The sequence below is a fragment of the Semicossyphus pulcher genome, unplaced genomic scaffold (assembly GCF_022749685.1).
Source record: "Semicossyphus pulcher isolate SPU_LCO1_2020_fin unplaced genomic scaffold, fSemPul1.0.p SCAF_12, whole genome shotgun sequence".
NCBI classification, from domain to species: Eukaryota; Metazoa; Chordata; class Actinopteri; order Labriformes; family Labridae; genus Semicossyphus; species Semicossyphus pulcher.
Window position 1 is genome coordinate 5,078,996 of NW_027211626.1, and position 24,676 is coordinate 5,103,671.

At 40.6% G+C, this 24,676-nt stretch overlaps 1 protein-coding gene across 1 annotated transcript in view; it reads left to right on the top strand.

Moving 5' to 3' along the window:
- The window catches only part of eys (eyes shut homolog), a 200,282-nt gene that overhangs the window by 147,195 nt on the left and 28,411 nt on the right, over positions 1-24,676 (top strand). The window contains exons 40-42 of the mRNA XM_069658919.1: positions 4,434-4,584; positions 17,673-17,781; positions 23,409-23,623. Coding sequence (XP_069515020.1) covers positions 4,434-4,584; positions 17,673-17,781; positions 23,409-23,623 — 475 coding nt within the window. The remainder of the gene's footprint in view (positions 1-4,433; positions 4,585-17,672; positions 17,782-23,408; positions 23,624-24,676) is intronic.

Sequence of the window (24,676 nt, forward strand, 5' to 3'; positions counted from 1 at the left end):
GTGGGAGGAAGTCAAAGACCCGGATGGAACCCACGCATGCACGAGGAGAACATGCAAACTCCGCACAGAAAGGCCCACTTTGTCCAAACCAGGGTTTGAACCAGTGACCTTCTAGCTGTGAGGTTACAGCATGACACTTGAAATGGAAACACCTCTTCATGAAAGCGTGCGGTATCAACAACCTGCCGCGAAACGCGTCACTTTGAGAAGAGAACAGAGAAAGAAAACAGAGATCAGAGTTCATATTCTTCAGTAATTCTTCTTTTAGGTCTCCAACAGTGATGAAACAATAATCACCTGATAGTAGTTATTTGTTTGTGAGTTCATATATCCTTCAGGGAGAGTGCAGTCATCCTCCCCACCAATGTTCCAATGAAAACTACGCCCTTGTGTAAGCGTTTCCTTTAGGTATAGGACTGTTCAATTATAAATGACAAGCATTCATCATTCAAATAAGACTGAAGAAGTGAGGTGTATTTTATGAAAGATATTGCATTCATAATTGTACCATGGTTTTTCATGTCTCTGACATTTAAGTTTCCACTGCTACCACTTATCTAGCAGCGTGGGTCTCAAGTCACAGCTTGTCAAAGTCTGTGCTGATCCATGCATAGATTAGTGTTAAAACTAAAGACTGCTTGCTGACGTAACATGATGCAACCTTCACTATTAAAGAGCCTTCACCACTCTTAAGATTGAATAGAAAAGCTGAAGTTACTGTAAATAGGATTAAGATATTTAAATCAGTATCTTCCATCATTCGTATTCCAATTCATGTTTATAATATTTCTCAGCTGCAGCATACGGGAGCCAGATAGCACACTGTGAGCCTTGTCATAAAAGGAGATGAATGTTCAGAAAGCATATATAGAGGGCACGGTGCCTTTTATCTGGTAATGCTTCCTGGCTTAGAGTGCACCATCTTTTTTTCACATCAGAGGATAGGAACTGAAAAGAAAACTCCAGAGATCAAACAGACAAAGTTAATCAGAAGAGAAGCAAAAGACATGCATTGAGATGCGGAGAATCTCTCTGCCAGACCTGTTCCTTCTTCTCCGCTCCCTCCTTTTTACACCTCTCCCCGAAGCAAACATATGAGTCTCCCCCTGGACTTCAATTGTCAGCCGGAGAAGAGAAATAGGAGGAGGTGGTGTGAGAGAGAGAGAGGAAGAGAGAGAACAGGTGACAGGCACTGACAAAAGGACGAACGCTCCGTTAGGCCCGATGCAGAGTAACAGGGCCATGGGGACCGCAGGAAACAATATCCTTACAGAAGAGAAATAGAAACATAAAAGATGGGGCAACACTGATATCCATAGTGAATAATATTTGTCAGCAAATGAGTGATGGTGCTAAGCCAGCACAAGTGGTTTGAAAAGGAGACAAAGGCTCATTGTAGCAGAAGGAAGTTTCGTCTGTGTGTTTTTTGTTGCCTCTGCTGCTGCGTTCAATAACTCCAGTCTCTACTGATCGAGTAGTTTGGCAATAACATAGATGATTATGTGCCAGGCATAATTATATTTTACGCACTTGTCATTTAGTCACGGAAATATGCTTTCAAACTTTTATGGGTTATTTTTGTATACCCAGTACACATTTAAATCTCTTGCACTTTTCAAGGTGACTTCATTTGCTGCTGTCCTCCCTCCAGCGACACAAACAACTCTGAGAGACCCACCGTTTGCTTGAGAGTCATAATCTGTCTTTATTGAGAATAAGCATCAAATGAAAGTATCAACCATGGCCTATTTGCTTGTTTGTTACCTCAAGTTACATTTCAAGACGTGCTGTGTCTCTTCTGTGCTGAAAAACAGACCCTGAAAGCTAGAATCGTTTTGTGCAGTATTGTTTTTTTCCAGAACTCAAAAACAGAAATGATTCTTTCAAAACTAATCATTTGTGACAGAAGTCAATAAAGCCATATTTCTCTATATATACGAAGGCATCACTTTAGTAGAGCTAGTGATAGTGTTGTACAGCACTCCAGTATATTCAGAGATGTTCATAAAATTCTGCCTTCCTCATGTATGTGAATTGGTAGGATGGTTGGTAGGTGGTGTTGTTCAGTACTTCACCACTTTTAACTACGGCCTCAGTAATAAACATAATTGAATTTACACACTTCCGACTCTGAGCAAAACAAAACTTCATAAAAGCAGAATCCATGGCAGTGCTGTTGTATTGAACTGCATTAGATTGTACAGGTGTACCTAATGAAGTGGCCAGTGAGTCTATGTGTCAATAGGATAGATGATTCTGGTAACAAACAAGTGTGTGTTACAAGCTGATATGGCCTGCTGTTCCCACGAAACAGCAGGGGAATAAGAATCGATCCCTGGGGAACACCACAATGAATAGCAACCTCCAGCCATAAAACTCCTGTATCCTGTATGAGACAAAGTTTAAAATTTCAGTAGGACCTAAACTTACCGAATGCTTCAGGCAAATACAAAAATAATCGTAAAATGTTTTTACTTCTTGAAAAAACACTTTGGGCTGCTTACTTTGTCCCCACTGCTGTTTTGTGAGTACAAGTCTTAAGCATCCACAGAACAAGGACGAGGAAATGGTGGATTATCTGCACAGGATATTCCTCCTGTGGTCTATTCGGCAGCAGCAGTTGGTAATATAGCACTGTTAAGTGCATCCCCGTCGAGTCCTAAGACAGGGAAGACTTCCAAGTCCTCTTAGTAAATGCATTATCAGAGTGCAGCATATTAAGCTAAGCATAGCCTCTTTCCAACAAAGAGATGGGGATTTTCTGGATACCCTTCTTACCCTGGTGGAATTGTTCACAGCTTTTATATCAGTTGCCACGCAGCTTTGAAACAACAAGCGCGGCTTTTGGACCATTTTTTCCCTGGTGTCCAAATCCTCCGCCCATGCATTTACTTCACAAGATGACACACAGACACACTGAGGGGACTCAAGCCTGTCTTTCCAGGCCACACACCTCTGTCCAAATCAAGGCTAAGTAGGCTGCACAAGTCAAACACTTGATGTCCCTCTTATAAAGTCCTTGATTGCCATGTCACTGTGAAATCAAAGGGTTCAACCTGCTTGTGTTGCTCATGCTCAGGTGCTCCCTCAGGCTCCATGTCACTGTCATACTCAGCTGAAATGTGCCTTGTTGAAAACTGTGAAACATTTCAGGTCTCTCTAACAGGGCACTATTCCTCTCGTATTTCTGTCCTGCAACCACGACTTGCCTGACAGTGACACATGAGTCACCGGCTCTCTCTCTCTCTGTTTCCATCACAGAGCTGTGATCTTATGTTACCTGCCCTCTGCTCATGTCCTCATAGACAGCAGCGCTGGACTAGCATGCACCCTCCTTAAGACCCTGGTCGGCTTTGTGGGAGGATTAATGCTGCTGCTGTCTTATGCTCCCCGGCTGCACCGTCTCACTTGCAAGAGACTCTTTGCTAACCCAGGAGAAACTCTCACTGTGTTATAATGTACTAGAGTCTGGAAAGTGGAGTATCCAATAATGGCATCCTGTCACACAACCATAAAAGCTCTAAACATAAAAAAGTTTGTGTTGTGCACCATCAGGCTAAAAGCAAGTAAGACTATTCGGACCACAGAGAAAACTACCATAGGAAAGAAGAGATGGGAATAAAATGACAAGCTTTGCCATCACTGTTCTTGTCTTTTGACCATCCTGCTAATGTTTCAAACAAAAATCAATCCTTTCTAACAAAGGCCTGTCTTAATAAAGGCATACCCATTGGCAGTTCAAAGGCACTCACTGGCTGGCAGAATCCTCCCTCAGGGTTTTTCATGCCAGGTTTTGATCAAAACAAGTGTAGCCTTGTGGTCAACACACTGACATTCATCAGCTCCTACTTACTTATGACTCAGTCCCTGATACAGTATGGCACAATGTTTCATTCTACTACAGATAATTATGAAAAGTTAACCTAAATTCTCGTGTGTCTCTGAGAAAAGAAGACTTTTTGTTGTGTTTTCAGGCTGTAGAAAATCCTGTGACGGGCAGATCACAGGTTGTTTCAAAAAGAGGGCAGTCTTATTGGATGTCAAATGCTGATGTGCGTGCACTTCCCTTCAGGAGGTGAGAGTCAAAGCCTGAATCAATGGTGGGAAAAATCCTGCAGGAACGATTTTCACGAATAAAATAACCAAAGAAGAGAAAGACAAACTTATTTAAAAGAGAATCTAAAAAGAGACTGTTGAAAAAATAATAATACTCTAATAAGTTACCGCTCATACCCAGCCATCTTTTTCCAACCATTGTCTCTATCCCCATCTTGTTGAAACGTCTTCATTTCATTTCCCACACACCAAAGGGACCCTTATTCTGTATTCAGTGTCTTGAGAGTTAAGCCTGAAGAGATGTCATAAATATTGCAGTTAACAAAATGTATTGAATTTGGTAATATAAGGAAAACCAAGTTTTCTTTCCATTTCAGCTGAGGAGCAGAGCTTTGGGGAGCAGTTCCTTCATGTGTTCCTCCAGGATGGATGCCCCGTCGCTAAACTGGGATGTGGTGGCGGTCATGTTTTGAATGCAGCTGCAGGCCAGAACATCAATAATAACAGATGGACACCAATCACAATCAGGTACGATTATGCTCTAATAGTGTTATCGCTGTCTTAGAATAACACTTATTTATTTTGTTAACATGGATTTTTTTAAAAAGGAGAAAAAACAAGATGGTTAGTTATACTTCAGAAGTCAGGATGTCTTTGCGTAGGAAGTGCAGAAGTGTGAGTACAGCATTTGTCATTGTAAAGAATCCAGCAAGGGCAGATGATATCAACTACTTAAAGTGATAATCTCGAAGATTTTCATTTGAATAAATGTCTGTTAAGTCACCGAAGGAGGACACAATGGTGATTGAGCCCGCTGATTAAAGCCTTTGCATTTGCAGTATATAGTATTATCACAGACGGGGTGTCTGTGGCGACTTAAGCAGAAATAAATCACGAGCGGCGCCCAGTTAGTGACGTGTTTTCCATCAGCCAGCAGTGGTTGGTCTGCCAGAGAGAGTAGGCGGAGCTAAGCGGCTGCTTTTCCGGTCTCTGCAAGTGTTGCGAGTAAACAGTAATCTACTGTGGCTGAACAAACAAAGAAAAGATCGATGACTACAGATACAACTTCAACAATAAGTGAAAATACAAAGAAAAAGAAACAAATTGGACGCTCAGATGAAGGCAAACAGTCTAAAGTTACAACCAGAGCCAACCCTGGATGTCACACTAGGGCACTGTCTGGATATCTGGGAAGTGTGCTCCCGCAATTACCATTTATTGCCATAGGTGCCGCCAAAGAGAACGACACAGAGATCTTCGAGATTACAACTTTAACAAAGATATTAAATGACAACCTTTTATGAATTCATGCCTGATATCTGCACCACAGCAACCAAAAAAACACAAACATTTGTGTTCAGAGGTTGTTTATTTTAAAGAGAGAGAGAATGTGAGTAAATTGAATCAACCAATTACTTCCTTTACTGTCACAGCCATTATAAAGAACTCAGTTGCAACTTAGAACAATGTATTTTTAAAAAGGTTGAACAGTGCACATTCACTTATTGAAATAACTTGTGCATTCCTAACTGCTAACTTATTATGTTCAATGGGATATTTAAACACAGATGCGTATCATGGTCTCTCTGACAGCTTGTCTGTCCAGAAGCTGTCCTCATCAGTGATGATCATACGCATGAATACAGAATTGCAATGAACGTCAAGTATATCCCAACTTTAAAACCCCCGAGTCTCTGTGGACCTCAGAATAGTTGCTCTTCCTGACATGTGTCAAAATGTCAAAAAAAAACACACCAAAAAAATCTGTTTTGATGTTTTCGACCAAGAAAAATATCTATAACCATCCGTGGCATCTTGTAGATCACTCACAGAGAGTTTTAGGATCATTAACCTTTGATATTCAGTCTGCTGAGGAAATTGGCCATTTTGGAAAATGTTCTGGAACATTTTGCTAGTTGTGCCTGAGACCCTTTAATCTTCTTACAGCATATAAACATTGCACCTTCTGAATGACCCAATCATTTCTGCATTATCTCTGGGATCAAACGTTCAGTCATGTGTGTGCGTGCATGTGCGTATCCACAGCTATCCTCACATGCTATCGACCCATCAGCCTTATATTATTTGTGCACATTAATGCCGATATGCTCAACGACCTCATGCAGTTGCGGTCGTTCACAGTCTTGTAAAAAACACCTGTTTATTGACTGCTCTGTTTCATGCCATCGTTGACTCCTCACTCCTCTCTCCTCTCAGCATGTCCCGAGAGGCTTCAAGTGGTCAAATTCATTTTCACTTTGGTATCTTGTTTCCTCTTCAACGTGATCTTCATGCTGGGGAAAGCTCAAGTGGCAATCATGGTAGTGTGAGGGGATTCTTTTGTTTGCATTTGTATGCCAAGGTACGACAATTGTGGTTTGCATTCATTCAGTCAAACATTACAGCAATGGTAATAAAATTCCTTTATTTAACTTATTAATTATTGTTTTGATCAATGACTGTATACAATGATAAGTGACACGTCTCCACTTATAATTATAAATGAATAAATACCCCCGGAAATGGGCGCTGCCATCTTGAACATCCTGAGCCAGAGTCTGCGAAGTAGGGATCAGCTGAAAGGACGGCAGTATTGAAGTACCGCCCCTTACGCAGCCCAAAACACAAATTTAACTTACTGACAAAACAGCTAATATTATTAATGACTAATATTTGTGACACACTTGTTACAGCATCATTTCATGTCTGTCTGAATGAGGTGTGTAAAGGGATTGTTTTCAGAACCGTCGCATTGGCTGTGCGAAGTGTGCAGCCGCACCGGGCATCGCGCCTCTAAAGGGCCTCACACAGGCGCCGCAGCAACACTTCGAAATTTGCAGGAAAACCACTGACCTGGCAACCCTGGCTTTGCATCCTGCATTTTTTTTTACTACATATATATTATTTTCAAGACTGTTGTTGACCATGATTTTGACATGAACTTCCTGTTCCCATGTGCAAATTATTCATCTATTTTTTAATTTTAGATATTGCGTTGTTACGTCGTGTGTGCTCCATCTCGCTGCTCACTGCAAGGACGAAGGAGAAGGGGAAACAATGTCGGCTGCACGAGAGCGCCACAGATTACGTAAACACGAGTCACATGCTGAGAAAAGGAAAACCATTTTAAAAAAGGCAAGAATTTAATAAGTCACTGCGAGGATCGCTGGATACATTTGTCAACACTTCCAGAGATGTAGTAGCTGAGCAGGTGTGCGGAGCTTGCAGGCATGCATGTCAATGAGCAGGGCCTCGCACAGGGCCTCGCACCCCACCTGCGACAGCTCTGATTGTTTAAGAGAATTAAGTAAAGTCTTCTGCCTTCTGCTTTCGTTAAAAGCTTTAAATAAACGTTAAAATTGATGTGTCAAACTGATATAGTTTTTTGGGCATTTACAAAACTTTGGTCTTAGTTAAGCAAACAAGTTTTTTCCTACTATCAAACTTTGGGATTGAATGCATGACATGAAACAAAATGACAGCATCATATATTAGAAAAAAAATCAGGAAATAACCCATAACTGCTTCTTTGTTAAGCCTAAGTAACAGTATATACAGTGCATCAGTTTCTCAGCTGGAGTCGAACAAAGTAGCTCAGTTAAATAATGTAACAATAGAAGAAAATTACTTCTGCCGACTACTTGTCACTTGACTTGATTATAAATGTATGCCTATAACACTTTATTTTCTTGGACACCTCCTCTGGTGCAAGCGTTTCTTAAAAGCCACACGTAGCAAATGAAGCAACTTCTGTTGGATTATCAGGGACAAACTGTTGACACCTCAGCATTTGGTAACAGATCTGGTACCAAACGTTGAAGCTGATCCTCGTACATTTGCACTACTTGCTTGTCTCATCCAAATAGGTCTGATCACAATGCTTCCCCATGCACAGCTGATCTTCTGCCTCCGTAGTGCACACACAGGCTTACAGCTCGCACACTGCAGGGCACAGTGAGCCGGGGGGAGAAATGAGAGAGGGTCTGCTGCTGAGCTCTGCCTCTATTTATTCTTCATCGCTTCAGCAATTTCATTCACATGCAAATGAGTGCATGACATCATCTTGTCATGTTTGAGCAGCGAATACCTAGCGTCTTTGGATGATAGTTGGCAACGCTGAATGCGCCTGCTTCCATGCAGTGCAGGACAGTGTTTGTGTTTAACTGTAAATAACCCAAGCTCCAACGACCAATAGGGAAAATCCAAATTCCCCTCCGACACTGTAACACAAACTCATCTTCCTCTTTTTACCACTTTTTGTCCTCTTGGATCGCTCACTCTCGCTCTTATTTTCACCCAATCTTCATCTCGAGCTCTGTTGTGACGGCAAACAGGACATCAGAGCAAGGAAATATTTGCCTTTGCTTTCGTACAAATACAGCTGCACCACTTTTTCTTGCTCATGTAACACACACAAATGGCTGCCTCTTGCACTGATGCAACATCGTTGACATGAAGAAGTGGTATGACACCTCCGTTCAGCACACCGTACTATGAAAATATTGCACTTCTCTTTCTAGATGTCTCTCCATGCTTGTGTTTTTGTGATAATGATATAATTGCTGCCACAAGTAGCAACAATGATGAGCACACAACAACACATTACACATTGTGGAGAGTTTATTTAAATGACATTAAAAGCTCTCTGGTGGGTGATCGGCACAGCTGTTGCTGCAGCTAAAATATTTTAGATCAAAATCGTTCCGGCTCAAGTATCAACATAGTTTAGTTCATACATGTCAATAAACTACAAAACCCAGCATCAAACACTGTACAGAATTTCAGGTGTTTTGAGCCAGCCCAATTTGCAGTCTAACACATCTCCATCTTGCTAATCATCCTGAAATAAAGGGGACATATTTTAGCTCTGCAATCAATTTTCTATTATTCCAATGTGTTTTTGAATCACGTTGGTAAAGTTTGTTTCGTTTTAAAAATTGTATATTTTAATATCATTATTTTTGGGAGCCTCTCCTTCCTCCTGAAACGAACAAGCCGTTTTGCTATTCAAAGGTTAGACCTAAGCCACGACTGGCTGACAGCGGCCGCTCCCCCACGTGTGCAATCCCACGTAGGGGAGCAACCACACCGTGCTGTCACTCCAAAGTTGTAGAAAACATTGCTGCTCTGTGATCAGTTATTCGACCTTATATGTAAGAGCCAGAATCATCAGGAGGTATCGGGATAGTAAGATGAAATCTTGACAACGACTTGACTTCAAGCTAGTGAAAGAAGGCAGCCTGAGGTGAATGACTGTGAATGACGATTGGTCGATTTCAGCGAAAGTAAGGTTCTACGTAGAAACCTGCAGCTGTTCTGAACGGCCCATTTCAGAGGCGACCCTTTTAAATGTCATTCTGGAAAAACACGAATTATGCAGTTTTCACTTTTTCACTGTGAACAATAAACACCCGAAAATGTGAAACCCATGAAAATATGAGAATATCCATTTAAAAGATATGGACCCTTTAACTAAGGGATGTAAGGGATTGTGAATATTTAATCAAGAATTTAGCCGCCTGTTTTGGAGGTAAACTTAATTGGATGAATCACATTTTCCTTTTGTAGAGCAGCTTTTTGTAGAGCAAGGCTGCACTAAAGAACAATCCAAACAGGCTGCTATAAACATGAAACATTCTGTTTCAGACCTTTCTGTAGAGAGAATAGGTTGCATTTGATTTATTTTCACTTAATACTCTGTCTAAAACTGCAGCCAGGGTAGAAATAGCAGGTCTGGTTTGAAGAAAGCAGGATATTTTAGCTCATATTTATTCAGGCGCACTATGAATAGTTATGTAGATTTTCTGAGTGTAATGGTGTTACGCTGCATTGTGCTCTCCAGTGGAGGAATGCATAATGGACAGGCAGATTGATAGTAGGGTGAAAAACTCTAAACATTATCATTATACTGCAACTTTAAAGTATGTTTCCATGTTTCTGGGAATCTTTAATTTACTGTGGTATCTAAAAGCCATTTGCAGAGCTCAAACACAGAAAGGTAGGCAAGACAAAAGGCCACCTCTGAAACAGCCTGTGCTGCCTTATAATTTAACCAACGGGAGTGTGCAGGGGGGAAGCGGTGTCATTTTTCATTTGGGAGGACATGTTTGTTGTTGGCTTGGCTTTTTGATGTCGGTAAGTTTTCCTTTGGGGTTGTTTGGGGCAATATTGCGACGATTAAAGTTTGAGAGTGGCAGAGTCCAAATGCTCCCCTGGTCTTTTGCGAGGCGGTGTGTGTTTTTTGGTTGAATCCCGCTGTCCTCAGCGCACACTGTTTTAGTCATTTTCATTCACACTCACTCAAAGTTTAAAAGAACGACACATGGCATTCTGCGGCATCATATTTTCTTTCCTTTGTCACAGGTGAACTCAAAGTGGCTGGCAGATACTATTATTCAAATTTATGCCAGTTATGTTGGTGCTTCTTTTCTCGACAAAGGAGTCTGAGTCTGAAGCATGTGTCGAGGAACTCATGGGTTTTGATATTCATTCTGATGTTTTTACAGTCTGTTGTATTATTTTAGCCTAGAATGCTCTAGATATATTTCTGCATCCCTTTCTGGCCGTTATATTGGTGATTTTCTTACACTCTTCTCAACATTTTGTTGGATGTTATTTAAATGTCATTGTAATAGTTGATTATAGAAAGTAAAGGAATCAAAGTCTTATTTTGTGTTTAGATAGAAGAATTTTTAGCCCTGTGATTGGGACCAGGGTGTGACCCCGCCTCTCGCCCAATGACAGCTGGGATAAGCTCCAGCCCCCCCCTTCCTGAACAGGATAAGCGGAATGGATGGATAGATAGAAGAATTTGCATGTCATTTTATAATTGAGACTGGAATTGCTTCTCCTCAAATAATGTTTGTGATATTGATTCAAAATACTCAAAAAAGACCAAAAGAATACAGAGGAAAATAAAGGATATTGTATTATAAGACAATTTTTACTTGTGAGAGTATTGATGTCCTAATGAATGTCTTAGCTGTACACATACCTGAGGAACAATTTGGGTTCAGTGTCTCACTCGAGGACACTTTAAAGGACACGTCAGGAATCAGTCCAACAAACGATTGATGATTCATGACGTCAAGATGTCCTGACCTTTTCCCCACAAGGCCAGCTCTCCAGAAACACTTCATTCTTCCTAATATATAACTCCAGTTACTTTTTTGTCACGTCCTTAAACTCTACCACCAACTTTGTAACCCTAGCTGTCCCTGTTGAGAATTGGAAGTCTGTAGCCCAATCCAAGATAAACCCGCTTACATTATCACTGTTATCTTCCAGACTTTTAAAAGCTCCTTCAGAGCCAAGGAAGACATTACACAAATGGTTTTAGAGGCTGAGAAGTGCTCCTTGTTACAACTAAGCTGATCCATATGTAAAATTGATGAAGTATCCCACTTTAAGTGACTGTGCACTTGTGTCTTTGTAAATTGCCTTATTATGTTAAAAGAACATATTGAAACAGCTGCAGCTTTGCTATAAACCAACACTCAGGTTTGGAAGTTCAGATGCTGTTATCATAAGGATATTGTACTGCTGTTCCATGTTGCAAAAAATGTAGTGAGTTTAAAAATAATAATATATTTCCCAATTGATTAGCAACTGAAAATACATTGGGTTACGACAATATGTTCGATAACCCATTAGCTTTCATTAGGCAACAGCTAACTGTTTAGAAAGTGGTTTATGGCTAACTTTAGCTGTGGTCTAATGATAGCTAATAACAGCTAATGATAGCTTTCAACCACTGACGTTAGCTGTTGTCTTATAACACCTACTAACAGCTAACGTAGCTGTCAACCACTATCTAAAATTAGCTGTTGTCTAATGATAGCTTTTGATATTTCAAGTTAGCCATCAACTACACCTAATATTAGCCCCTAACACTGCCTAAAGTTATCTGTTATCTAATGACAGCTTATAGCAGCTCACTTTAGCCGTCAAACACTATGTTAGCTGTTATCTAAAAATAGCTAATCACAGCTAACATTAGCCCCTAAACACTAATTTAGCTGTTGTCTAATGATGGCTTGTGATAGCTCACGTTAGCCATCAACCACTACCTAATGTTAGCTGTTATCTAAAGCTAATTACAGCTAATGTTAGCCCCTACCGCTACATTAGCTGTTGTCTAATGATGGCTTATAATAGCTCATGTTAGCCTTCAACCACTACCTAATGTTAGCTGTCATCTAAAGCTAATTACAGCTAATGTTAGCCCCTCACCGCTACATTAGCTGTTGTCTAATGATGGCTTATAATAGCTCTTGTTAGCCATCAACCACTACCTGTTACCTGTTGTCTAATGATGGCTTATATCATGAACAACTGTAGGGCTGTAAATTCACCATTCCAAAATCCCCATAAAAACTTATCATTAGCTGCTCTCAGTTGGAAATGTTTAGAAGTTTGTGACAAAGGTTTTCCCCTGTTACAAAGTTTTTGAGTTGTTCAGCCTTTCCTGCTTCAAGTCTAAAATTTCCTGAAGCAATGAGTTCTTGCTTTAAAAATTCACAACAACTCAGAGCAACACATCTGAAGTATTGGAACTGTGACTTATATAAAGCATTAATAATGTATTTCACTGTTACTTTTGACTCTTATTAAACATGTTAATGTTTTATTTATCGGATGTCAAGCCTCGAAAAATCTGCATTATTTCATGATTCTAAGAAAACCTCAAATCAACAGACCCACTGGCCATTCAGTATTGTTTTTATGTAGAATTGCACATGTACAATGTTGCTTATCAAGAGCGACTATAAGAGCTAGAAAATTGACAAGTGCTGTGAGACAAAAATAATTTCAAAACACTTGCAAATTTCACAACTTCTGAGGCTTTATGAGTTTGTTTTATTAACTTCAAAGAAACTCAACAAACTAAAAAGAAACTGCTGTGAATCCAGGTCAGAAACACTTGTTCACTTCTGTCAATTTGCCCAGTAAAAAGCCTGCAAAGAACAAAGAGGGCAGTTTTTTGTCCATTTATCTACTCTGGAATTTGTTAAATACATGAGTATAGGGTTGTAGGTAACTCAAAAGCAAATAATCTCTGCTGTAATTAGTGTTTATCTGAGTAATGGGTGAAGTGATCCCTTTGCAATTTGGAAGAGTAATTAGTAAACGGCCATTGATTACTTCTCCGAACTACACTAGCAGTGGACAGAACCCATCCTTAGCACTTCCCTCTGGGGCTTCATCCATGGAAGAGTAATGGGGAAATAACATTTATTTTGGGTGAGTGCCATGCCATATGTTCAACTGGGTGAGGAGTGAGTTCTTAATATTAAGCATTGGGTTTTTAAATCCACATCCTCTCTACACAATGCCAAATATGAGGCAGTGTATTTTTATCAATCACACAGTAATCAGTGTTGTATTGACAAGTACCTCCATAAAAGATTCCTTGAAGAAGCAACCAGCAGCCCTCCCTGCTCGCTGGGAATTTCTTTTGTGCAGCCCCACAATGCCAAGAGGCTTGCTGTGTTCAGTCTAATTGTATTGCTGGAGATATAATGATAGAACACAGGCTACCCAAATTAATTGAGGCTTGCCAGTCACAGCACAAATTATGCAGCAAATGCTGCAGTGCTGCGTGTGAGGAAGTCACTGCACCAGAGCCAGAGCAGGCATTACAGTCAATGTAGGTGTAGATTATAGTCTGATACAAGGGGGGGCTTGTAGTACTCAAGGAAAAACCAACAAACAGATCCCTCCTGACATCGTGTGCAGTAAGTGCTGTGGTGTGATATGACAGTTCATAATAATACATGATTATCAAGCATATGTGGGTTTGTTTTGCTCTTTTCAGTCACATCCGATGTATACCTCTACAGCCTGTTGTTGTAAAAGGAAACCGTAACAGGTGGTACATGTCATGTACATGTTATCTGTGTGACCCATTTACATCTTACTGCTGGCTGGTATGAAACACTACTGAGCATTGTCTCTAGATGCAGAACTAATAGACTCTTGACTCTAAATCACTAAATGACTTGCACATTATGAATTCACCACTAACGTGCTCCACATTATCATTTGCTTTTTGTAAGAATCTGAGATATGATTAGAATAATAAGCCATTTAAAAAAAATGTTTCATTTTGCCTATCAGGCAGTGGAAACTGTTGCAAGGGCACCAGCGCAGTGCATGATGTTTTACTGCCATCTGTTGCCAATACTTTCAGATGTTTAATGCAATAGTAATATTTTAATGATGACCCGTCCTCATTTTTAATTTTCTGCTTGGGGATTATGAAGGGGGCACGAGCAAATAGGACTGTAAAGACAAACAATACCATCAGGTTTAACAAATACCTTTGTGTAAAGGTGCTGTGCTGAAAACATTTGCCTGTAATATTTCAGTGGTGATCCTCAGGAAAGTTGCACTGAATTAGTCACACACCAGACACGGTCTAAATGAGGATGTTAGAGATGACAAATCACTGATGATTAGCACATTAGCCAGATGAAGAAATGCATAAATGATGATTGAGTAAGTAAAAATGATCACAGCCATATTGTGGATTTGTGTGTTTGGAGAAAATAAAATATTCATACGTTGTTTGTTTGTTTATCTAAAGTTGGGAATTTGCGGTTGTTGGTCCTGTGAGACCGTGCGCTGAACGGTGCACAGGGAACCCAGTAAGAAATTACATAGCGATTCATCTCTGCGTGAAACAAACCCGGGCCTCTTTCTCTCCTCATTCCGTCGTATGTTTGTTTGTGTAAGATAATCCATTTTGTGTTTGTGTTTGTTTGTGTATGGTGGAGGTGGTGGTGGTGATTTGGGGCTGTGGGGCACATTTCTTGCTATGTGGCTGCTAGACCAAGTAAGGTAGTCATCTTTATAAATAGTCATCTTTGCCTTAGAGCAAGACCAATGTAAATCAACCTGGTGGAGCATTCAGCGTGCCCACAAGAGCTCATGAAGTAGCATCATCCTGTTTGCTTTGCGAGCATGCTCTCCTGTGTCTCACAGGGACAGTGTTTGCAGCATTAGCAGGCTGGGTAAAAAGCTACTGTAGTAAGCACGAAAATATGTCTCAAATGCCCTCAGCAAGTGGGAGTGTTGTAACAATTTTGTGATGTTTCAGTCCTCGCCAGGAGTTCCTGTTTGATGCTCGAATTAGAGGATTGCAAAATTAGGTCATTACTTTTTTTATAATAGGATCTTGTGTTATTTTTGGTATGTTGATGGACGTGTTATCTGGACATTAGGTGGAGAAGTACAGATATTTTTGTAGAAAGACACTAAAAGTAGGAAGTAAAAGTCTCACAGTGAAAATTATATCATCTGAAGGCCTTCAAATATAAAAACAATACATTAAAAATGATGAGCATTAACTTTTTATCAGTTTGCAAATCCATTTGATGGAGAATGTTTTGCTGCTTTGAGTCTGCTCTGATGTTGTGAGCAATGCTTGCTGGTTCACTTTCATTCATGTGTCAGACATAGCATTCAGTAAATGCCTCCTCTCTGCAGTCCAGTTTCTGTTTGGTCTTGATACAGCTTTAAAGACTAGCTCCAGTCATGTTTTAAGACATATAAAATGCTCTGCTTGGAATAATAAATTGTCTCTGATATGTTTTTTCTGCAAAATGTGTTTAATTACCTTAAAATCATCCCGAAGCATCTCCTCCTTCCTTCTCCTTCCTTCTCCCTCACAAAAACAAAACACGCCTCAGCCATCGTTTAGTGGCAACTTGTTGAAACTTAGTGAGCTTGAAATTTAGTAATTAGTAGTAGTAACATTAACGTTAGCAGTCAGTAGTGAGTTTGCAAAAATTACGATGACAGCTGGCTTACGCATCGCTGAAGTGGTTGCCATAGGTTACACATAATGATATGCATAGCGTCACCCTGTCCATTAACGGGATTGGCTCCTGAGGTTTGTGACGTCTCAAACCTGCCAATCTGAAAACATGTTGTTCAGCCTGTCCTTGGTACACTGCAGTTTAAAAGCAGACAGGCCCAGCCGTGGAGATGACTGCTGATGTTGTCCCCGATATGTCTTGTAGCACATGAAGAACACCACACGGAGTTAAAGTTAAAGGTTGTCAGAAAAATTAATGCTCAAGTAAAGCACACATACCTGAAAGCTGGATATACAGAACAGTAAGGAAGTACTGATTTGCTTCCCATCTCTGGTTACATGTCACGTTAGAACACTTAAATGTGCTTTAATTCAGCTGTGCCTATGTGTGTACAAAACAGCTCTCAGGATTTACATACCTGTAATTAGTCCTACCTGAAGTCGTATGCGAGTGATTGCCTCAGGGAGAAGTCCTGGAAGGCTGTTTGGAATTAGCAGGAGGACCATCGCCCTGATTGTTTCCATCTGGCTGATGAAGCAGACGTTTGAGGGTTTCTCCTCCACAACGATCGTACTGTGACAAAGAACGGATGATGCAGAAGCAGGTTTAGCAGTTAAAAGATGCACAGCTTGTGTTGCATGTTCACATCAAAACAATGAATTCACCTATAGAAAAAAAGTCTTGTAGATTCGCCCCCTCACAGAAATGCATGCATGGTGCGAGTGTACCACCCTTTGCATAACATACGGCCCTGTGAAGAGGCTGCTTTTGTGCGTTGCCGGTACAAAGCCAATGATGGATTGGAGAGAGGGAATCACTTGACTTTGCCAAAGCTGCAGTATGACACAAGTAGACCAGCTACTTAACATTACGGCTGCAACATTAATGACTGGTACAATTGTATATTTCCCCAGAGAGACACAGGGGGTCAAATGATAAAATTGTCTTCCCACTCATTAGCTTTATAATGTATATCTGGCTTGTGCCCTCATTTTTTATCATTAATTAATCCTGAATGACATAATGAGCACTCATGATAATGTTTGCACCCTGATTTGTTTGCTTATTATTATATTTTTTCATTATTGTTTTTATGTTTTATTTGAAACAGGGCTGCGTATTTTCTAATATGCTCGATCGTGTAAATTCATCTAGTTCTGACTGTGTAGTTATCTCAATTTAGACATATTAACAGGCTTTTTTAAAGATTCTTTTTTGGCCTCTTGCCTTTATTTGATTGGACAGTGAAGAGTGACAGAAAATATGGGGAAGGGAGAGTCGGGATGACATCCATCAAAGGGTCACGAGTCGTAGTCGAACCCGCTACCGATGCGTCATGTACATGGGGCGCCTGCTCTATTGACTGAGCTTGACTAGCGCCCCATTTACAGCCATTTTAATGTGAATTTCATGTCAGCAGAATAATACAACCTAAAGAATATCACTGCAGCATTATGTCTATTTCTGGAATTTAAATCCAGCTGTGGAGCCGTTCTCTATTTTTATTGTCTCGTGGGTGTTGGGGGCGATAACGTGGGATGCAAACGCACCATTACTTCCAACCAAGCCCACCAGTGCATTAAGTTCCTCAGAAAGTAGTGCATAAATGTATATGTAGTCATACATTCTCTGTTTATGGTTAGTCTCAGTGGACACATTAGCAGCCTCACTACTGTGACCGCTCTGTCTGTCTCTCTATCAGACTATTTCTCATGCTTTGCAGGATTTATTGTGAGAATCAGATATCACCCACTGTCTGACTGACCCCGCTCTCTCTCTGTTCTCTCTCAACAGATACAATCTGCCTGTTGGCAAACAAGGAGGGTCGTGTATGATTGAAATAGCGGCCGATAATGGCACAGCAGAGCGGCTCCAGGAGTATGTGTCACAGCCCGTGTCAGAGGTAACCTGAGCTGTCTGCGGTCAAATCAACCCTTTGTGCAACCATTAGCTTAAATGAGCATTTCAGTCAGGTCATAAGTGTCGCCGTCCTTTCAGAGTTCATCAGACACAAAATAAAAGGTCTTTTAGCCCCCATAAATTAACATTCAGAGGAAATACAGATTTACAAATACAGACAAACTCAATTCAGGTTTATTGTTCAAAAAACAAGTACAACTTCTCATAAACTCTTTTAATTAATGGGCGAAAACAGTAGCGCGAAAACAAAAAAATCCAATTGCTATTCCTTCAGCTTCTTGTGAGACATGAAATAATCATCATAATAACTTGAAAATTACAATTTAGGTTTAATATATCCAGGAGCTGGAAGACTTACCAAGGCCAAAACATTACAAAGCAGTTATAATATAACAAGGGAGGATTTTAGTGCCTTGTTCAGTTATAAATCATTGTTTTTTTTCTGGCTATGACTCTGGCGAGGGGAATAATAAAAATGTGTTGTTCTAGTCACAAAGTCATCTACAAGTAATTTGCACTTGCATATATTTTCTTGGACAGCCCTGCACCTTGTTGGATGATGTATCCCAGCTAGATCTGAGCCAGGTTCGGCTGTTTGTTTGACAAAAACAACTGCATTATTTTTCTTGAGCCCACAGCTTTGGCAGCCCAAAGCCCAGCACTGTCAAGAGTTTGGCCTCAATCAAATCAATGATTGATCTCAGGCCAAATGGTCATTATTATAAAAGCATTTTGAATCAAACAAACTAACTATGATGAAAATGTTTTGGTCTGAAGAAAGCTTAGTCTAATAAGATTGGTTTGTAAGTTTTTCAGTTCGATCCTAATTTTGCCAATTTGAGACTGATTGTGTTTGGACAGGGCTGCACGGTGGTGCAGTGGTTAGAGCTGTCGCCTCACAGCTAGAAGGTTCCCAGTTCGAACCCGGTTCAGACGAAGTGTGTGGAGTGTGCATGTTCTCCCTGTGCATGCATGGGTTCACTAAGGGTACTCCGGCTTCCTCCGACAGTCCAAAAACATACTCGTTAGGTTCATTGATGACTCCAAAATTGCCTGTAAGTGTGAGTGTGAAAGGTTATCTGTCTCTGTGTGTCAGCCCTGTGATTGACTGGCAATCAGTGCAGGGTGTAACCCCGCCCCCCTGGACCCTGAACAGGATAAGCGGTATAGATAATGGATGGGTGGATGTGTTTGGACAAGTTTAAAGATTTGGCTTTTGTTGAATGATTGAATTAAAAGCACCTCGCGCTGCCTGCAGATTTATTCTAGAGCTAGATTGCTTGGGAACAACGACAGCATCATCATGACTGGATTAACCATATGCCATAAAAGCCAGCCTTACACACTGTATCTGAATAACAGCGGTTGCTCTATGAATGAGCAGCAGCAGCTCCCAGTTAAAACATGTGCACCTGTTACATTATTTGCAGAGATGATCTCACTTGGCGAATAATGTCCGTATCTTACCTGTTAATCACAGCCTGGGCTTTTTCACTCTGGCTCATTAATTTGATTAACAGCACCTAAATTTGTTATTAAATTAATAATTCTGTGTTTCACTTTCAAAGACGCAGAGAGAGGCTCAACCTTCCCACAGGCTCAACCCCCCCCTCGCTGTGATTTATGGTCTTCTAATTTCAGATGCCAGGATGTTTCTTTCTACTTTTTTCTTTTCTTAATCAGACATGCATTCAAGTTTCTTGCCTGCAATTTTTGTTGCACGTGGGTTGCCAGTTACCCTTTGCCAGTTTTCATAGAAGACTAATGTATTGCCAAGATTTAAAGATACGGTTAATTAATTGGTTTTAGTTTGTTTTTTTGTTCGTCAACACCAGTGGAAATTAGATTTCTGCATTAATTAGAAAGGATTGTGTTCGCTGACATGCAACTGTAGGGCTTTGTATGGTGTCCCTGAAGGTCAAAAAACGACATTTCAGAATAGACGACACATTTTCACAATGCACAAAAACATTTCACAAAACACAAGAGTTCACGAAACACGTCATCACCTCTCAAAATAAAACCCCATAACAATGTCATTTCAGCAAGCACAAAACATCTCAACTAATTTTCAATTACTTTCAATGACAACCTTTGTGAATTATTGGTTTGGTTTATGTTGTTTTGTTTTGTGAAATTGTTGTGACCTTCATGGACACCGTAGCTTTGAGCTTAAATCATTACAATTTACAGAGGAGGAAAAACTCTTACAGGTTGGATTAAAGCAACAATAGAGGCTACATGTGAATGAATGGCCTTGCTGTCTACCAGGGTTGCCAGGTCTGTGTGACAAAACAAGCCCAACAGCCAATAAAACCAGCCCAATACTAGAACTCAAAATGTGCCCCTGCCAAACTATATTCACTGCTTTTAAAGTCCAACAACATTGCTGTGATCGCCAAATGCATTACAAAATACACAGATTAATTAAACTCAGACGGTTATAAATCGGTTCTCTCTCCTCCTTCTACCTTATCATGGTGCTTCATCCTTCCATCCATCCATTATCTATACTGCTTATCCTGCTGGAGCCTATCCCAGCTGTCATTGGGCGAAAGGCGGGGTACACCCTGGACTGGTCGCCAATCAATCACAGGGCTGACACATGGAGACAAACAACCTTTCGCAGTCACACTCTCACCTATGGGCAATTTTAGAGTCACCAATGAACCTAACGAGCATGTCTTTGGACTGTGGGAGGAAGCCGGAGACCCTGGAGAGAACCCACGCATGCACAGGGAGAACATGCAAACTCTGCACAGAAAGGCCTTCCAGCTGTGAAGCAACAGTGCTAACTGCACCACCGTGCAGCCCACCATCATGGTGTGATGTTAAAATGATGTCATGGTGTGTACGGTTAAAAAAAGAGCAGCTCACTGCATCTTTTTTTTCTACTGTTGTCAAGGCAACCACCGAATCATTAGCTGTCATTAACCTAACTGTTATATTGTAAACTGACAGAAGGCCCGCCTCTCCTTTCATCCGACTGGACAATCAGAAAAAACGCCCCTGACGTTGGGCGCTTTTCTGCTTTGAGTTGAAGTTTTGTCATCTCGAGCATTTCCTCAAAAACGCGTGGCACTCTGCAACGCAAAAGCAGTGTGCCAAAAGCGTCCCTATCATTGAAAACAGTGACAAAAAAGCCATACAGCTGCTGAAACGCGTTCTGTCTGATCGGGCCCTAAGGATGCTACATTTTTAACTGACTTCGTGTTTTAAACTAACATTAAACTGCTCGGTTACATTTTGTTGCATTACAATGTTTGCCTGGAGACACTGTGTTTGTTAGTGTGACCAAGTTAAACTGGCCCACATAAGAACACCATGTAGAAATTAACCAATGAAACAGAGGCCACATTCACTGGTGCTGCTTTCAGATAAAACTGGAAAATCAGCCTCCAGCACTCATGAACTGTGTGTGCTGTGAGGCCACTTACAGACTCATGAATATTACATCAGGCGGTTCTCAAATGGACTCTTCTCATAAACATGGTAAACACACTTGAAGGCACCATAAAGCTCTTCGATATCGGCCTATTGTGATCATGCAGCTCCGGTGGCTCATAGCTGGCTGTAGCACATAAAAATACAGTTTAGCTCATAGTAAAAGTATCCAGACACAGCTGCTTATTTTATGGGAATTCAGAGATTTGATAAAGATAGTTTTAGGGCTCTTAACTTTGGGTAGACATTACATAAATATTCCTGTGAACTCCTATGAACTCCTGTCATCCGTGCCTTTTTATATGCTTTTAAATGTGCAGCAGTTCTGTCATTTAAAGCTTGCATGAAGCCAAAATTGCAAATGATTATGTGGCTCCACTGAACACCTCCAGTGCAGCTGTCCAACACCTTTCCTCAAGCGCCAGCATGGAGTCATGACGGATGTGACATTCGAGAGACATGAAAGACGCATTAAATTCTCATATGACTGCTCAGACTTCGTAACCACTGATGTAAAATTGAAAACGTCGAGATTCAGCGTCACTCGAGTGTTCACAGTGACAGTGCTGCATCCCTTATGGAGGGAATATTTACATAATATTTCATCTTAAAGAAGCCTGTTTTTTTGAAGTCTTGCATAAATAAGATTGACTATTTTAGGCTTACGGCCTGACTTAACACAATCATTCTGTCAGATACAGAACGTCAGCCTTTTAAATACATGGCATTAGAGCCCTGCATTGTTTGGCATTAAATGTAATGACATTCTATAGGAGTACTAACAAGTATCCATTTTAACTAGCTTAAACAGGGACAGTGAATACACACATGCGACACTGTCTGGATATCTGCGAAGTGTGCATCAGCAATTACCATTTATTACCAAAGGTGCTGCCAAAGAGAACCAAACTGAGATCTTCGAGATTATAACTTTAACTTACTGAAGATCCTACATGTCGGCATATTTAACAGCAAAACAGCTTCTTGTGTTGGTCTGAAGCAGACGTCCACAGATACTACAATGACTGTAGTGATTGTTTTAGTTATTTCTCCTCTCACCGTTCCTCCTCTACTCTGCTAATCCAGAACAGATCAGCTGCAGGAGCCGTATTTGTCCACAGAGCTGTCAATCATAATTTTTGTAGCATCAAACAACTAATTAAAAATAAACTTGTCACAAAAATGAACACTTAGACTTAATCAGCATGATAACTGTAATGACAGAAACCATGTTTGAGAAAAATGTATTTGACGTGTATTTAGATTTTATAGTTTGACTCATGTCCCATCTGTTTACATGGAGGAGGCGGGCTTTATGACCTATACTGCAGCCTGTCAGTAGGGGGCGATAGAGAGGGTTTGGCTTCACTTTTAGGGAGCTGTCATGTTGTCACCCTTTTTATACAGTCTGTGCCTGTGATCTTATTTTTATAGAAATTAATTTCATGATATGCTAAAGGAAGGATATTTACTACTACTCTGAAAATCACGTTGACTCACTAGGGAGTTTTATTTTTTATTCATCAGGTTACAAAATTTGAAAGATGTAACAGGAAGCTGCTGTAAATGTCGATTTGTCTTGTACAGATGAGTCATCATGCATGTTTGACAGTGTTATGTAAACCTGCTAATAGAAAGTTGTCATTTGATATTCATTCGATCAACTGTAGGTCACCGCTGCATGAAATACATGTAATTTTGAGCTAATATGAGATGGTCTTGTGATACATTTTTTATGCAGCTCCACTTTGGTAGCAGACACACAATTATGCCTCACTTGTTAAATTGACCGTTATGGTAGGAGAGGCTGCAAGTTCACAGAATTTATCTACATTAATTCTACCCAATTACCTTGCACATCAAAGGAAGCTTGCAGCATTTATTATTATATATTCTACCTCCCTGTCGTTGTTTTATCAAGTCAGTAGGACTGGAAAAATATAAGCCAGTTTCTTCTCCAGGTCATGCTGAAACTAGAGAGTGTCTAATGGTGTTAATCTCACTTGTTCATCTTAATAAAGATCCTGCTAATGTAATAATAATGTGACCAGATTTACACACTCTGATACTGAGAGTGTGTTTCAGCTGCAGAGCTGAAGGGAAGCATATATTGTGTGATTTACTAAATGATACCACTGATCGCTGGCTTTCCACCTTTTTTTTCAGGGAACCTTTGGACCCATATTTCTCGGGGATGTCTCGTCCCACTGGGAGATGCACGACAGGAGTGCAAAGAGATTCATTGGATGTATCAGGGAACTTCAGGTCAACTCAAAGGAGATTTACCTGATGGGTGAGGCGGTGAGGGGGAGAAACATCAAGAACTGTGACCCGCCTGTCTGCCAGCACCTTCCCTGTCGGAACGGAGGAACTTGCATCAGGTACCAAGTCACCTTATATACTCATGAAAAATCACTTAAATGGCTTGAAGGACGTTAAAGGGCCAGTTCGCTGAGTTTTAACCTCAGTCCTATCATGCTATCAAGGGGAGCTAATGCCATTATGCTAGAAAAATATGCAATTTCGCTCTGTGCCTTCGGAGGACGCTATCCGCTTCTCCAGTGGGCCCTGGAAAACCTCTGCCAGACTACGTAAAAGGCGTCTTGTGGCGGAGGCCAGGGAGCTCGCTAAACTACACTTCCTCAATCTAGGACGCCCGCCTCCGATGTCATGTCCACCTGTATATACCGCATTTCGGATTCTGTACCGCTTTGAGCCATTACCTGCAGCAAAAGCAGTAGTATTTCACTCCTGTTTCCCGTCGTTCCTTTCAGAGGGAGGGGCGCAATGCATGCTGGGTGTTGTAGGAATGTAGAATGGGGGAAACCACAAGCTATTTTTACAACTTTCAATTAAAATTCTTAAAATGCAATAATTTATCCCCAGAAACAAGCTGCAGTGTTTACCGGATAGCTTCTGCTATACACAGCAAAGGTCATTGAAAAATGTAGTCATTCCATCCGCTGCATGTTAGACCTTCTGTTCCCTCCATGCCTATGTGGCTCAGTATGATGCAGAACTGTCAGACCAGTGTTTCTATTCCAGGAAAATATATTCCAGTTTAAATTGTTTCCCCAATCTCTAAAAACATGAATGGAGCTGTGGCTGTGTGACGGCAGCTTTGAGCACAAACTCACCCAGTCAGCCGGCGAGTGAAATGACAGTTTTGGCAAAAGCTTCCCTTCCCAGCACCAAGAATTTTTAATGCAGGACTGCTCATATTGTTTGACGTATCTTATCTACAGTGGTCTTATTTCCATTTTAACCTAACTGTGCACCGTGAAATTATGCACTATGGCTCTGTATCTACAGAAAATGCACATAAAATAAGTATAATTTTGCATCCAATGCTCCTATGGATTTGTAGCCATTTTGTTTTTAAGGATCTGACATTTATATAATTTAAAAATGCTTCTTTTTTGGCAGTTAAGTTT